At 59.1% G+C, this 15,225-nt stretch overlaps 1 protein-coding gene across 4 annotated transcripts; it reads right to left on the bottom strand.

Annotated features, from left to right (window-relative positions):
- Positions 1-181: 181 nt before the first annotated feature.
- Positions 182-11,793, bottom strand: AIFM3 (apoptosis inducing factor mitochondria associated 3). Of its 4 annotated transcripts, XM_063086048.1 has the most exons (20): positions 11,763-11,793; positions 7,513-7,717; positions 7,162-7,271; positions 6,812-6,921; positions 6,688-6,732; positions 6,340-6,436; positions 6,144-6,256; positions 5,746-5,832; positions 5,204-5,295; positions 4,966-5,096; positions 4,736-4,851; positions 4,563-4,634; positions 4,430-4,493; positions 3,777-3,853; positions 3,557-3,674; positions 2,196-2,294; positions 1,856-1,931; positions 1,431-1,535; positions 771-791; positions 182-551 (listed from the first exon to the last, which is right to left on the bottom strand). In XM_063086048.1, exons 1-20 carry the CDS (start codon positions 11,791-11,793, stop codon positions 512-514), a joined length of 1,809 nt encoding a protein of 602 aa, XP_062942118.1. In that variant the 3' UTR covers positions 182-511. The 4 variants fall into 4 exon arrangements, 3 of the variants coding, with proteins under 3 accessions (XP_062942118.1, XP_062942117.1, XP_062942116.1); XM_063086047.1 differs by lacking the exon at positions 771-791; XM_063086046.1 differs by lacking the exon at positions 771-791 and having other exon boundaries at positions 7,513-7,750.
- Between the last annotated feature and the right edge of the window lie 3,432 nt (positions 11,794-15,225).

Here is a 15,225-nt window from a genome sequence, read left to right on the forward strand (position 1 = left end):
AAGCCTTCCCTGACAGTGAGGAGTGGGGGTAGGGGACAGAATCAGTTGCTACCTCCTCTGGGCGCTCACAGGCCAAACTTCCTTGGTGTGGCACTTAGCATTCTGTGGTTGTGCTTGTTTCCCCTGTGACCTGCTTTTTACGTCGGGAGTGCTGGCCCAATTACACTGGGAGCCACAAAGATCTGCAAATGTGTGCGTTTTAATTTTAAGATAATACCTAATATGTTACAGGCTCCTGCAGGGGACCAATCCCAACAGAGGGGAAAGAGTCAGGACCTGTCCCATCTCCTGTGCCAGCTGTGAGTTGCAGCTGAGGCATTGGGGGGTGAGCATCTTGTGGAGGCAGCAGAGGCCTCTCTGGAGAGGAGCCAGGCAGCAGAAGGCAAGCACTGGGAGGACTCAGGTTCTGCCCTGGGAGATCCTGGGAAATTGGAGGTTGGCATCTGCCCCCAGGGCTTGGCATCTGTTCCTGGTGCCCCAGTGTGCCTGCCCAAGTCCACTGCTTGCAAGCTCAGGATCCTTTCCCTGTGAGCCAAGACATGTCGCCAGTCCTGCCGGAATGAGGGGAGAAGGAGTCAGGACAGAAGAGAGCAGGTTCCCCATTCTAGGCACCATGAGCAGCTGGCCCTTGAGAACAGCAGGGGGCCTGCTCTGTGCCAGGTCCTGGTGACCAGCAGGGATGTGTACTTGGGCAGAGGGGGGTAGACCATTGGGTAGAGGTTCTGGGCTGAGGTGGAAAAGACTCAGAATGGTCAACAAGAGGGACGTACTTGCTGTGCAGCACAAACAGCCTTTGCGAAGGCGAGAGAGAGACAGAGAGAAGGCCAGGAGAGAACATGTCACTCATCATGTCCCCTCTTAGTCCTCCATTGTTTCCAGCCTGAGGCCTACCCCTGTTTTGTGGCCTCCAGGTCCCCACTGGTCTCCAGGCTTTTCCCAGTCCCTGGGAGCTCTCTCCCACAGGGTGACCCTCATTGGCACCATGCTGGGATGAGGGTGATGGCTGGTGTCCAGTGCCCCCTGGACCCCAACCAACCATCCCACATCTCTGTGCAGGGTGTACCCAGGGGCATCACTGGGGCATTTCTCCACCTAGCTTCTGCCAGGATCAGCACAACCATATCCTGTGAGGTATCCCAGGCTGTCTGGTCGCTCCAGCAATGGGCCTTGAATTCTCACCACTGCACTGGTCCTGCCCTGGGACACACACCCCTCTTCCTCTGTCCCCTGTGAGAACATATAACCAGCCCACTTCCAAGCCACAGTCTTTGCTGCACACAACCTCGTAGCCCTGGGAGCCCCAGACTAACGGGGACCAAGAGTGAAGGGAAGGTCCCTGGAGGGCTGTGGGGCAGCTGGCTGCCATGGGCAGCTTGAGCCAGTCCTTCAGGGGACTTCTACCCCACAAGGCCACCCATGCCCACACTCACTCCACCTCCCGCTTCCGGATGGTACGGCCCGAGGCCAGCACCTCAGCCACCTTGGACACGATGGGATCGTAGTTCATGCTGGCCACGGCGATCACCTCGTCACCTCTGCAGGGAGAGGGTGGCTGAGTCTGAGGAATGCCCGGGAGCAGCCCCCCTTCTTGAAGACCCTGATACACTCCTGTCTACCTGTGTTCCAGGGAGGGATCTTGCCCAGGACAACAGGAATGTATTGAGCACCAGCCCTCCCTGCCTTGCGCTTTACCGCTTGGCCCAACACAGACTTAGATTTCCCTAGGGAAGCTCCAGCCTTCCTCCACAGCAGGGATCAGGGTGGGCTCCTGTCCTGGAATCTTGTCTGGGATGAGTTACCCTTCCCGACAAAGCTCCTGCTGCTTCCCTCCCTCGCTGCACCCCGTTGCTCTCACTTGGTGTAAAAAGCCACGAACTTCAGCTCCTCCAGATCCCCCTGGATGATGACGTCGTCGAAGCCTTCTCCATAGCCTGTGGGCCAGGCAGGCGGGCGGTGCCCACGCGAGCCAGGGAAGGGGATGGGGACTTCACAGGGCCCAAGCCCTGTGCCCTTCTAACTCCGCCCTAAACACCGAACCCCCAGCCCTGCGCCCTCTTTCTCTTTTCAGATAGGCCCTAGTCCCGCCCCCAGCGAGTTCTCAGCGGCGGCTTCCTAGAGCAGCTATGGCCCCGCCCCTGCGACCCTCATGGCCCCGCCCTAGCCCAAGCCCCGCCCCATCTGAGGTCGTGGCTTACCCGCGTAGCGCAGACTTTTGCCGAACATGGCGGTCCAGAGGTAGGGTACCGTGCTGATCTCCGCCTCCTGCGCCAGCATGTTCTGCGCCGCCACGCGCCCTGCGGGACCCAAGGCCGTTAGAGCCCCTACCCTCGCCCTCGCCATCCCCACTGACTGCCCCTAGCGCTCTGCGGACCCCTAACACGTGTGGCAACTCCTCCTGACCTCCGTAGAGGTCAAGAGGCACATCATTTCTCAACCCACGGCCCACCTGCGGGTGTAGCTGATTGGTGCAGGGGGACACACGTGGCTCAAAGCTACCCGTTTAGATTGCTCCTCCAGAGAATTCGAATGAAATGCCCTGCATCTGGAAGGTCTTCTTGGGGTTGGGGGGGCTGCCCAGCCATTTCGGGTGTGCACACAACTAATCAGATACATCAGGTCTAAAGAGGGAGCAGAATGGGGCACAAGTGTCCAGGGAAGCAGAGGTGACAGCCGCACACAGGACCCCAGAGAAAATAGTGCAAGTGGCTTCTCACTTCCTATGAGGCCCCACTAGACCCCCATTGTTGGATGTACACAAGAGTCCCTTGGACCTTCCCACCTAAATCCTAATTATACTTGGCTGATGAGTAGCCTTTGGTTCTTTGCTATCTAGCAGCAAATTATACCTTGGACATGAACAGAAATTGATACCAGGAGTGGAGTTTCAGGCACCAGACCCTCAGATAATGTAAAGACAGAGGGAAGGGAAGTGGATGCAAGGGGTAAGTCCCTTGTCCCAGGCTGGGAGTCTGTTCCTGGCACCTGCAACTTAGGGGCCCAGACCAGGTGTGCACAGTGGGTGAGGCTTGGGGTACTTGGTGGCAACCAAATGTGAGAAGAGGAAAGATATTTCTCAGAAAGCACAATGTCTCCACTGAGCCCAGGACTAGATGGCTGCCTCCAGGGGCCTGCACGAGACAGCTGAGTTCACAGAGACAATGGAGTAGCCTGAGAGACGGAGGCACTCAGTGGGAAGCTGACCTACTAAATCCCTCTCTCCCTTACCAGGTCTGGTCAGGAATTCTGCAGAACATGTGTCTTTGAAGACAAAAGGAAAGGAGAGACTAGTGGAAGGACGACTGGGGTTGGGGGTGTAGCTGGCTAAATGGAGGGTCCAGAGGGCACTGGAGGAAGGTCTCTGGAGATGGGTTGCAGGGCTTGCACTGTGTGCTGGCTTGATCACCTGGATAAGGCTGGCCAGACAGGCCATCACGGGGCCTTGAATGCCTAATACAGCATCCATGACCCAAGACCAGCAACTGAGTCATGGTCCTGGGAGAGGCTAAGACCCTGGGGTAACCTCCCATCCCCTAACTTGCCTTGGGGCCAGCCATACCCTGGGCATGAGCTATTTGCCAGTGTGGGATGTTCACTTTCCGGTTGTTCCTCCATGCAAGGGGGAAGGTGACAGCATCGCCAGCCGCAAACACACCTGGGATGTTGGTCTGCATCATCTGTGGGGAGAAGTCCCAGGGCTCTGTGAGTAGGACAGGGGCCCTGACCTGGACCTCAGGCCACCCCCAGTCCAGAACCTGGCCCGCCCTACCCAGCCCCACCTTATTGACAGGGATGAAGCCTCGGGAATCCAGACTGATGCCACTCTGCTTCAGGAAGCCCGTGGCGGGCACCGCACCTGACAGAACAGAGGCCACCACGTCCACTCCCTGGTCCTACCCTTCTCTCACCTTATCGCTCTGCACACCCCACACCCTTCACTCATGTACCAGTCCCAGACCGATCATCCACGGGCTGGCCACACTGGGGCCTTCATGTATCGTGTCCCTCTGCCTGGACCCCCACAGACCCCTGTGCCTCCCATCAGGCCTGAAGTATTGCCTCCTCCAAGAAGCACTCCATGAAGCCCCCAGATGGGGGTCAGTCGGTATGCCATGCCTCCCCAACCCCTGTGCTGCTGCATCCTAGCTTTGCCCGCCAAGATGGCACCTCACTGGAGGTGGGACTAGCTAGAGGCTTGTCTGTGTCCTGCAGCTCACACAGAACAGGGCATGGAGTTGAGTATTAGTGGACAGCAGTCACCAGGAGTGTCCTCCATGCCAGACCTTGACTAAGCCCCGTACACATGTTACCCAACAGCCCTGGGAAGTGGGCACAGTTGGAGTCTCCATTTTACAGATGTGGAAACAGGCTTGAGACAGGGAAGGGATTAGCCCAAGTTCACCTGTGAGCTCCCGCCTGCCCTCCCACTCACCAATGCCCACCACGCAGACGTCAGCCCGCACGACCTTGCTGCTCTTCAGCACAACCTCCTTCAGCTGTGGGGAGTGGGTGGGTGAGCATGGGGCCCAGCTCCCAGGCATGGGGGAGAGGGGAGAAGAGCCCACCTTTCCCTCCTGGGCCCGCAGCTCCGACACCTCTGTCTGCATATAGAACTTCACTCGGTTGTTCTCAAACATCTGTCAGGGCAGGTGAGCAGGTGGGCTGTGGGCGAGAGCCCAGCCAGAGGCTGCACTGGGCACCCAGTGTTTGAGGGGGCCAGGTCCTGGGGGACGCTCACCTTCATGAGGGCACGACCGACACGGTCCCCCAGGAACCTCCTGAAGGGCGTCTCCTCCAGCTCCACCACAGACACCGAGTGGGCCTTCTCGGTCAGATAGGCAGCCACCTCCATCCCTGGGGTGGTGGGCAGGGGGCGGCAGGCTGGCACCCTGCACCTCCCAAGGCCACCACTGCCCTGGCACTGGCCATAACAGCCTGACCACTGCCCCACCACCTGTAGCCACTCACCCAGGAAGCCGGCACCTACGACGACCGCATTGCGGCCCCGGGCCAGCCTCACCACGCGGTTAGCGTCCTCAGGCGTCCGGATGGTGAACACATTCTCCACCTCTTTGCCTTTGCAGCTCAGGGTCTTAGGGCTGAGGAAGGGCAGCGTCGGTGAGAGCCTCCCAGCAGCCGAAGCCCACCCATCCTGGCCAGTGCCCCGCCCAGTGTCCAGCCAAGGGCAGGAGAGACACACTCCCACCTGCTCCCTGGTGCCAGCAGCAGCTTGCTGTACTCCAGCTTGAAGCCATCCTTGAACACGACCTTCTTGTTTTTCACGTCCACTGTGACCACCTGCAACCCCGCAAGGCAGAGCATGAGCATGAGCATGGGCCTGGGCCTGGGCCTTGGCGCCCTCTCCTGAGTCCTATAGTATGCCCAGAGCCCAGCCAGACCCTCTAAGCAGCTCCCACAGGGCCTGTTCCTACCACCTGGGTTTCATTCTTTAAGCTTCAGACTTTGCCTTCCCCTCAAAGCCCTCCTTCCACTCCAAAGTCCCACCAAGTTCTCCTGTCCCAGCCCCGATCAGATCATCCATCTCCCTACACCTTGGGGCTCTGCACGTGCCCATGACCCTGCTGGAAGAAGGCCCCGTCCCAGAACTGAAGCACCCCCTAGGTGCCTGAGTAGTAGGACCAGGAGGACAGAGCAGCCCTCCACATCCTCAGGGCCCACATGGCCTCACGACCTTCATGGTTCTCACCAGCATTTCACCGGGCCTGGTTCCCACCCTTGACCACGTACCTGGGCCTCAGTGAGAACCTCGATGCCATAGGCTCGGAAGAACTCCTTGGGCCTCAGGGCCAGCTGCTCGGGCTGTGCATCCAGGGACTAGGAGACAGCCAGATTGAGACAAGGCCCAGCAGCCACTGTCCCATTTTACAGCAGAGGACATGGAGCTCAGGGAGGGTGAGACCAGCCCCAGGTCACATGGGGACTGCAGGATAGAACTCAACAAACCCAGATCTTTTGGGAGGTACCACAGATGGGCCTGGCACGAGTGCAGAGGGTAGCTGGCCAAACCCCCAAGGGTGACAAGCAAAGCTCCAAGTGGGCCTGACTGGGACCCATAGGGATAGGGGTCCAGGCCTTGCCCTGCTCTGGCTACCCCCTGTCTGGTCCCCACTCTTCCCACCCCTCACCTTGCTAAGCTTGGGCCGGTCATAGGGGAGGTGCCGGTCCAGCGTGCATAGGACGATCCGGTCTGAGAAGCCCTCCTGCCGCAGTGTCTCTGCACACACCAGGCCAGCAGCACCTGAGGAGAGGTCCTTAGCACCATGGGCCGGAAACCTCTTCTCTCCCCACCCCCACCCTGCCCCTCATGACCCCACCACCAACCTGCACCCACAATGAGCACGTTGGTGCTGCTGCTGTGCCCAGCACTTGGAGAAATACACTTGGCCATCACCTTGGTCCTTCGCTGCAGCTGCAGTGCCTGGGGATGGCAGTAGGATGGGCGGCAGCTGGGAGCTGGGGTCATCACCATCCTCCCTGTGCCACTATCCCAGCAAGCCAGGTCCTGCTGCTCCAGCCCAGCCTCATCCCCACCACGTAGCCCCTCCCTCTGTTCCCCAGCCACACACGCCAGGCTCCCTCCCACCGCAGGGCCTTTGCACATTCTGTTCCCTGGGCCAAGCTGCCTTCCTTGCCTCTGCCTTCTGCCTGAGCCCCAAGGTGCCCCCTCACCTGCTTGCTGGCCCGGACGTACACCTTCTCCTTCTCAATCTTCACCTGCAAGGGCTGCACTGCTCAGGACCAGCCCCTCACCCTGCACCCCCAGACTCCCACCCCACCACACTCCCAGCCCCACCTGGAACTTGTGCAGACTGTCCAGGCCCGGAAAGTCCTCCAGGTCTCCAGTGCTGATGTTGAAGCAGGCACCATGCCAGGGGCACCGCACACGGCCACGGGACAGCACGCCTTGGAGGGGAAGGTGCTAGGCTGGGACCACTGGCAGGGGCTCCTCTCCAAGGATCCTTGTGTCCCAGCACCTGCTGGCCCCTCCTCACAGCACAGGAGATAACACTAATAGAGGAGGACCCTGGGGTCCAGGGAGGAGCCAAGCTGGCCTGGGGCCTGGTGGGGAAGGGGTATGGATCCTGCACCTGCCAAGCCCCTTTTGGGAGGTCCCCCCTCCCACATGCACCCCGGCCATCTCACCTTTCACCAGGGGTGCACCGTAGTGTGGGCACTTGTGGCCCAGGGCATGGAATTCCCCATTGTCCTTCACCAGCAACACCTTCCCCCAGCCCAGCTCCACTTCCCGCATCCTGGGGAAGGGCTGCTCTCAGAGGCCAGGCCAGATGCCAGACACAAACTCCTGCAGGCACCTCCTCCAAGTCCAGCTTCTGGGGAGCAGGCCCAGACCAGCAGAAGCCACAGACAGTGACCAGGGCAGGAGCTGGTCATAGCCCCTTCCAGGCCTCCCCACCCCCGCTCCCCCATCTGTGGTTTGTACCTTGCCCTCCCACCTTGGGCCCTCTGATCCCCGCTTCCAGGCCCACTACCCACTGGCCATTCTCGAGGTCCTTCACATGGCAGACGGCAGCCTCCACACAGTCCTGAGGGCCAGGGTAGGTGGGCAGGCGCTCCTCGGCGTGGAAGTGGCGGGCCGTGCCATTGCCTTGGTAAGCCCGAGGGCTGCCCTTCCCGCTGGCTGAGAGCTCCTCCTTGCCCCGCTCCTTCTCGGGCAGCACCACCTCGATCTTGAGCTCCACTGTGGATGGGGCAGCTCCATGAGCACCCCCAACTCAGCCCACTTGCTCTGCCATCCCTCAAGCTGGGGGAAGGGGCCAGCTCCCCTGAGTGCTGGGAGGCTCAGCCCTGCCCCTTGACCCCCCAGAAAGCCCTGTGCCCGTCAGCTAAGAGGTAGAGGAGGGCCGGCAGGGGGTGCTCCGGGTCTGCCTGAATTCATTTCTGAGTGTTTTCCTTTTCTTTTTTTTTTTTTTAAAGATGACCAGTAAGGGGATCTTAACCCTTGGCTTGGTGTTGTCAGCACCACGCTCAGCCAGTGAGCGAACTGGCCATCCCTATATAGGATCCGAACCCGTGGCCTTGCTGTTACCAGCATCGCACTCTCCCGAGTGAGCCACGGGCCAGCCCTGTGTTTTCCTTTTCAATTACAAAATTGTGAGGGGGCACAGAGCAGAGCTCCTTTGAGCAGAGCTCCTTTGACCTGAAATTTGCCTTCCATCAGGAATCTAATCTATGTGGAGGAAAGAACCTGGATGCCCTAAGTCTTGCATCTTCTGGTGGGCAATGACCATGTCCCTGACAGCTCAGGGTCACATTTGAGGTATCACTCATGTGAACATTGGGTCCAAAACTGGGTGCAGCTCAGTTCATGGCTGGTGAATGTGGGTGACAAGAAATTGAAGATTTATTATTCTGTTCTTACAACTTTCCCATAGGTTTGAAGTTTTTTTGAAATTAAAAAAAAAAAAATGTACACGACATAATTTCCACTTCTTAAAACAGCTATTCTCACCAATTTAAGAATCATTCATCATTTATCAAGTGCTGGGTCTTCGTGTGCAGGGGTCTGGGACCCTGGGCGTGAACCCTACCTGGGGGTGTGCATGTGGACAGCATAGAGGGGCAAAGGCCCTCCAGAGCCTCCCTACAGAGGACCCTTCCTCCGCGTGCCCAGGGGGCCTACTCTAGGGAGTTAGCCAGAGGTTGTCATTTTCTTCTTTATACTTTTCCACATTTTCCAAATTCCCTATGATGTGCCTGGGGTATTTTTCTAATTAGAAGGGAACAATAAACAGAATTCACAGCAGTGATAATCCAGCCTCCTGGGCTGCTGCTGCAGGGGGGTGGTGAGCAATGGAAGCTAAGGCCTTGGCACAGCTGCGCCCGATGCGGGGGCACGAGGTGCCTCTCAACTCCCAAAGCACGGGAGACTCCGGCCTCCCCCTCCAGCCCAGACCCAACACTGCAGAAACAAAGAAGCCTGCGCGGCTGCTGAATCACATCTCGTGGCCTTTGCCTTTGTGCCGTCCCCTGGGCCCAGCTGCCTTCCTGCCAGGCCTTGGCCAACTCCTCGCCATCCACCAAGACACAGCCCAAGTGTTGCCTCCCCTGGCTGCCCAGCCCCACCATGTCCCGCATCTCATACTGTGCTGATCCCCAACCCTGGCCAGGCCCTGGGGCCTGGAAAAACAGCCCCCTCTCATCCTCATGTTCCAGCTCCCAGCTCAGGCCCAGGCACAGCAGGGGATAGGGACGAAGGTTAGTTTTTTGACCCAGCCTGGCAGGGAGAGAGCATGAGCAGATAATGGTCACCGAGACTGTCAAGTCAGGTGCAGGGTCATGGCTGGTGTTTTCTCCTCCATTTTCCACACTTTATGTAATGGTGTTAGAATGTTTTTGGAAGGATTAAAAAGAAAAATGCTTTGGACTCAGCCGATAGCTGCTACGTGAGCTGTGGGAGCTCACAAGAACAGCCTGGTGGGGGGGCCAAATAACAGCCAAGCCAGGCTGTTTTTATCCTCTGCCTCCTTCCATAAGGCTCCACGGCATGCCCGCTGATGCAGTCTCAAGGGAAGCCATTAAGTCATGAGCAGCAGTGGAAAGGTGGATGGGGAGGGCAGGGGTCTCTGCTCACCCACAGAACAGGATCAAAGCTAGCTCCATGATTCCCAGCTGCCCACAAGACCCCACCTTAGCCCTCTTGGACCAAGATGCCTTTGTTATAAAACAAAGAGAGGATAGCATTTACCTTTTTGGTGACAGTGAATGCTGAAGAATATAACATATGTAATCCAGAGGAGAAGCTAAATAGATGAAGTTGGGTAGTAGTGTTTTATCAGTTAGCTCTGAGCCTCCTGGCAGCCATGGCAAGGAGGGAAAGCCTTTAGGTAGCCATTGTGGCCTAATAAAAGGCAAGTGACCAGATACCAAGAGAAGTGCACTTCCTCCTAGTTCTGAGCTCAGCAAGAGATTTGCCAAGCGTCTTCCTGTCAGGAATATGGAACCACTAGGACAGAACACTAGGGAGCACAGCAGGAGCTCAGGAAGCATGTACCACTGTGCACTGAGCTACAGAACTGAGTGGCACAGGATAGAAAGTGAAGAATTTGCACAAAGATTTTCTGCTTGCTCTGGCATCCCTGTGGCTCCCCTGATTCCAGCTGAACCCTCATGCCCCAAATGCTCTTACTCCCACATGCTGAAATTCCCTGAGCCTCGCCCTTGACCTGCCCAGCATGGGCACCTGGGGCCTGGGCTCCGGCTGCAGCTCCACAGAAGAGTCCTGGTGGCAGAGCCAGCTCAGAGAAGAGGGAATAATAATGGTCCTCAAGTGCCTGCTCAGAGAAGAGGGGATAATAATGGTGTGCAAGTGCGTCCTGTGTGCCAGGCCCCATGCTGAGCACAACAACCTCATTTTACACACAAGGACAAGGAGGCTCAGAGAGGTGAAATCACCTGCCCAAGGCCACACAGCCAGGAACAGGCAGGGCTAGAGGGTTTAAGAGCCCAAATTCTTAGCACTGTTTCTTGGGTGGTGAGAGTGGCTAGCCCCTATATCAGAAGTCCTGGGGCCAGGGGTCCCAGGCAGGCCAGCCCTTTGAGGTACTTTAAAAGAACCTGCAGGTAGCATCTTCTGCCCAGGCCCTCCTGCCAGCCCAGCAGTCCCACAGGTGCCCAGTATAGGGCCAGCTGGCATCCTCCTGTCCACTTCAGATGGGGGAAGGCTGGGATTATGACAATGGATGTCGAAAGTCATACTTTGAGGCAGAGAAGGTGGTGGAATGTGGTCCAGGCCTGGGCGTCCATAGCACAGGAGCCAGGGGAGGGAGATAAGATTCCTGGGGCAGGCACAGGTGGGTCCCTCGGCCTGGGAGGCATCACATCTCTCCTCCCTCCCCCAAGGTCTCCCTCAGACTCAGGAAAAGGAGAACAGGCTCACGAGTTCAAGGTAATGGAGCCGATGGGTATCAGGTAAGGGGAGCTGGGGCGAGCTGGCCAGGACAGGGTGGCCTGGGCGGGGATGGGCAGAGCACTGGCTGGGCACTAGAGGCCTCTCCCAGCCTCAGTTTCTCTCCTGGCTACACACCCTGCCTCCCTGGGTGTTGTAAGGAGGGAAGAGAGAAAGTGGGGGCCAGAGACATAGGTCTCCAGTAGAGAGCAAACCCAAGCCTCCCCCAGCATCCTGGGACACCCCCACCCTGGCTGAAGCCACTTGGGCTGGGCAGAGTGGAGCTTTCCTGTACAAATGGGGAAGAAAGCCTGGAGAGACCAAGGCAGCAGCCTAAGGTCACACAGGGGGTCAGAAGAGCTAAAGAGGGCAGGGACCTGACCACTGCATCCACACAGCAACTTTCAGAGGTCAGGGTGATCAGGCCCATTTTGTTAAGAGGGAAACTGAGGCTCAGAGAGGTAAGTTGCATGTCCTAGGTCATACAGTGGCTGTGGATATCCCCAGAGCCCCCTCCCTGGGCCCTGGGGAACATAGCCCCTTCTCCAACCCCACCCGCAACAGAAGGAACCCTCTTCTCCCCTTTCCAAGAAGGATCCAGTTGCTATTCCCACCACCAGCACTCAAAGCCCAGGTAAAGAGGGTTACCTACTGGAGGGAGGCAGAACTGCTCCAGGCCCCCCAACCCCTCCTGCCTGCAGCATATTAACATTCCGAGCGGGCTCCTGCCTAGCCTGACCTACTTCGGAGGCCTGCCTGCGTGGGGGGGAGGGGGGACGGGGAGAGGAGTAGAGGGGGGAAGGAGGAGGAAGGGTGGAGGCATGAAGAGAGGAGGTACCTGGCTTGGGCTTAGAGAAGCAGCCGCCCATGGCGAGTGGCCTGAGGATGGGTGGGCAGGCAGGAGCACAGATGGTGGGCTTTCGGAGGCCTAGGGCGCCCCCCATGGGGCTGGACACCCTGCAGCCCTTAGAGATGCTGGCGCCGCCATCCCAGCTGGAGCTGCCTCTAGGACCTGCAGAAGAGACTGGGGGCATCAGGACCAGAGCTTTGATGAGGGGTGTGGGTAGGGATACAGACAGACTGTAGGGGCTTCTAAAAGAATCCTACATTTGAGTTGGGAACCACTGCGTGTAGGAGAGCCAACTCCCAGAGGCAGGGACTCTGGAAGGGACCTCCCCTTTGAGGCCCTCCAGGCTCAGCACCCTCACTCCCTGTTCTTACCTTTGCATGGACTGTGCCTACTGCCAGGGGAGTCCCTCTACCCCAACCTTGGTCCAGCCCCACAGTTGCCTCGTTTAGGAAATCCCTGATTTCATCTGTTTGTTCATTCGTTTGTTTTTGGCGACAGGCATGTATAGGAAACAATTCCCTGATTTCTGCTGCCCCCTCAGGCCCCAGTCCTTGATTTTCCCTTTCCAAATCCCACAGCCTGGGAGCTCTAGGACCCTCCATTTTCCCAGGAGGCTACCATGCCTGGGGTCAAACCATGGGTCACTTTGGACAGACCAGAGCCCTCCTTGTCCTCGGATTTCTCCTTCCTCCAATGAGGGTGACACTGGGTTCTTGCTGGCCCCGGTTCCCACCTGGCTGGCAGCCCCTGAATACCCACCTCCTCCAAGGGCAGCCACTGCTCCTTGTCCCCAGCCCAGCAGTGGATCGAGGTTGCTGAGCTTGGAAGGCAAGGCGAGAAGGGCAGGGGTCCAGGAGGCGGCCCAGCCTCCATCCCTCCTCCCAGTGTGAGCAGTGGCCAGGAGGAACTGGGGGCAGGGGGGATGCTGGGCCAGTCCACTGGTCCCCAGGGAAACCCAGCTTCCTAGTGAACAAAAGTGGGCGGCCAGCCCAGGCCTGATGGGGTTGGGGGAGAGGGGAACCAGGCATACAACCTGCCACAGCCCATGCCCAGTAGCCATAAGCCCTTCACAAATGCCCCCCAGCCCTCAAGTGCTGAGGTCACACCCAACAGCAAAGGGAGAAACTGAGAGGCCAAGGTCTCCTCAAGGTTAAGCAGCAGGTGGGGGTATTTGTGTGGCCTCTCACCACTCCTATGCACCTCAGTTCTAAGATAGGCAGGGGCCCTGGAAGCCCCTATATCACCCTGCAAGCCACCCAGCTGAGGGAGGGGGCACCTCAGCAGCAGAGAGATCACTGTAGCCAAGATGCCCTCAAGGCTACAGGTGAGCCTTCCTGAAGATGCAGCTTACAGGTGGAATTTGGAAGGCCTGGACAAAGGTGTAGCTGCCCTGTTTACAACTGACCTTCCCACAGTCCAACCCACTGTCATCTCCTGGAAGTTCTTCCTGAAGTTTAACTTGAGATGCAGCTGAGGCCCCTTGGTCTGGCCCAGATCCCAGACAGGGATGAGGGTGGGTGCCTGAGAGCAAGGCAACCAGGAAGAAAGGAGGACAAGGTGGCGAAGGACCATCTACTGCCTGGCTCCTGATCTTACTGGCCCTAGATGAGCAAGTTACAGGTGAGGAGGCAGTGGCTCTCAAGACACTTGGGTGTACCCTTGCTCTTTCCCCCACTTGTCACCAAGTCAGGTCACCTGTCCCACCCGCCCCCTCCCTGAGCACCAGGGGGCCCTCCCTAGGTCCTGACTTTGCCTCTGGCTCAGCCCTGCCCACCTCCTTCCTGCCTAGCCTCAGGCCTCACCTGCTGGGCCTTAGATCCCAGAAAACATCAGACCTGGTCTTGCCACTGGGGTCTGGCCCAGGCTGTTTCCTCCCCTCTCAGGTGCCCAAGGGTCTAGACCCTCCAGCACCTTGGGCCTAGAAGATTTAGTGGGGACCGTGTCTTCTACCTACAGTGTGATAGGTCAGCTTGGAGCCTGGTCACTTCCACCCAAAGGCACAGGTCCTTGCCAGGGGCACAGTACTCCCAGGTGTTTGCAGAGTGCTGTCCTTCCTTGCCCAAAAGCTGCCCTCTACTCAAAAGTTCTAATAGTGCCGAACGCTAACTACACACCAGGAGCTTGCGTCCTGTGCCAGGGACCTCCAACAGCATGTGAGGCAGGTATTGAATTGTCTCCACCTCACAGATGTGCCCCTGCTCTATCCCCCAGGGCCCCAGCTGGTGCAGGCTGGGTAGGTGTCTCCTTGGACCTTTAGCAGAAGCCTCTCCCCACTCCTCCACCTCTGACCCCCACCCCCTCCCATTCTTCACCCCGGGGTGGCTACTGCCCAGCTTGGGCCCTCAGTGGTTTTCAGGCGTCTTGGGGATGGCCTCTGAGCCATCCTGCATTCAAGTTTGGGGGCTCCCCTCCGCCCCTCCCCGACAGGGCTCCGGCGCAAACCTCCTGTCCACTCTCCCCGCCTTTGCACGTGCAGTTCTCTATGTCTGGGCAGCCGTTTTCAGCAGCCCTGTGGGCTCCACCGGTCCCCGCGCCAGCCTCGGCAGCCCAGGAAAGGGGACTGGCACACAGTAGGGCCCCGCCGCGAGCCGAGGAGGGGCCAACGGGGAAGGCGAGGAGGACAAGGGGCGCTCCAGTCCCCCCGCCTGTCTCTCTGGCACTGGTCAACGCGCGGACCCGGGGTCCGAGACCCACGAGGGCGCGCGCCGGCCCGGGGCGCGGGGTGGGGGCCGGGGTCCCGGGGGCGGGGGTCCCCGGGACGGGCGCTCACCTGGGCTGGGCGCGGGCCTGGGCTCTGGAAGCGCTCGGGGCCGCGGCGGCGGCGGTGGGGCGGGGAGGAGCGGGCGGGGGCGGGGCCGGCGCTGCGGCGACACTGCGGCCGGGAGCCCGCGGCGCCCAACGCCGCCCCGCCGGGCCCGGGCGGGTGGGGGGCGGCCAGGGGTCAGGGGTCAGGCCGGGGGCCTCGGCGTCCGGGTCGGAGTCGCGGGGCGTGGAGAGGACGCCGGGGGCCCCTCTGGCCGTGGATGGCCCGGGGCTGGGTCCCCGGGATCCTCGCGACCCCCGAGGGACGCCAAGCTGGGCCGCGCGTCGGATCTGGTTCTTTTTCCCTTTTTTTTTTCTTTCCTAAGACTCCTAACCAAAGTGGGCGGCCTGGGGGAAGTTGAATCACTCGGAGAAACCTCTCCAAGAAAGAAAACCCGAATCACAGCAGACCGCCCCCAAGGTACCCTCAGGCGGCGTTTGAAGAGTGCCGTCTCCCGGTGCTCCCGCTCCCTCCCACCCCTCTCCCCACACATAACAAGGTGTTTTAAATGATACTTTGTTACGTTTTCTTTTCCCCACCTGTCATTATACCAAAAGAACTTCCTGGCCCTAGCTTGATTCCAGCCGTTGCGGCAGCTGCTCCGCAGCCGTTTTCAGGACCCAAACAACCGAAACCGCTGTTCCCAGA

This window comes from Cynocephalus volans, chromosome 2 (assembly GCF_027409185.1).
Source record: "Cynocephalus volans isolate mCynVol1 chromosome 2, mCynVol1.pri, whole genome shotgun sequence".
Taxonomy (NCBI): Eukaryota; Metazoa; Chordata; class Mammalia; order Dermoptera; family Cynocephalidae; genus Cynocephalus; species Cynocephalus volans.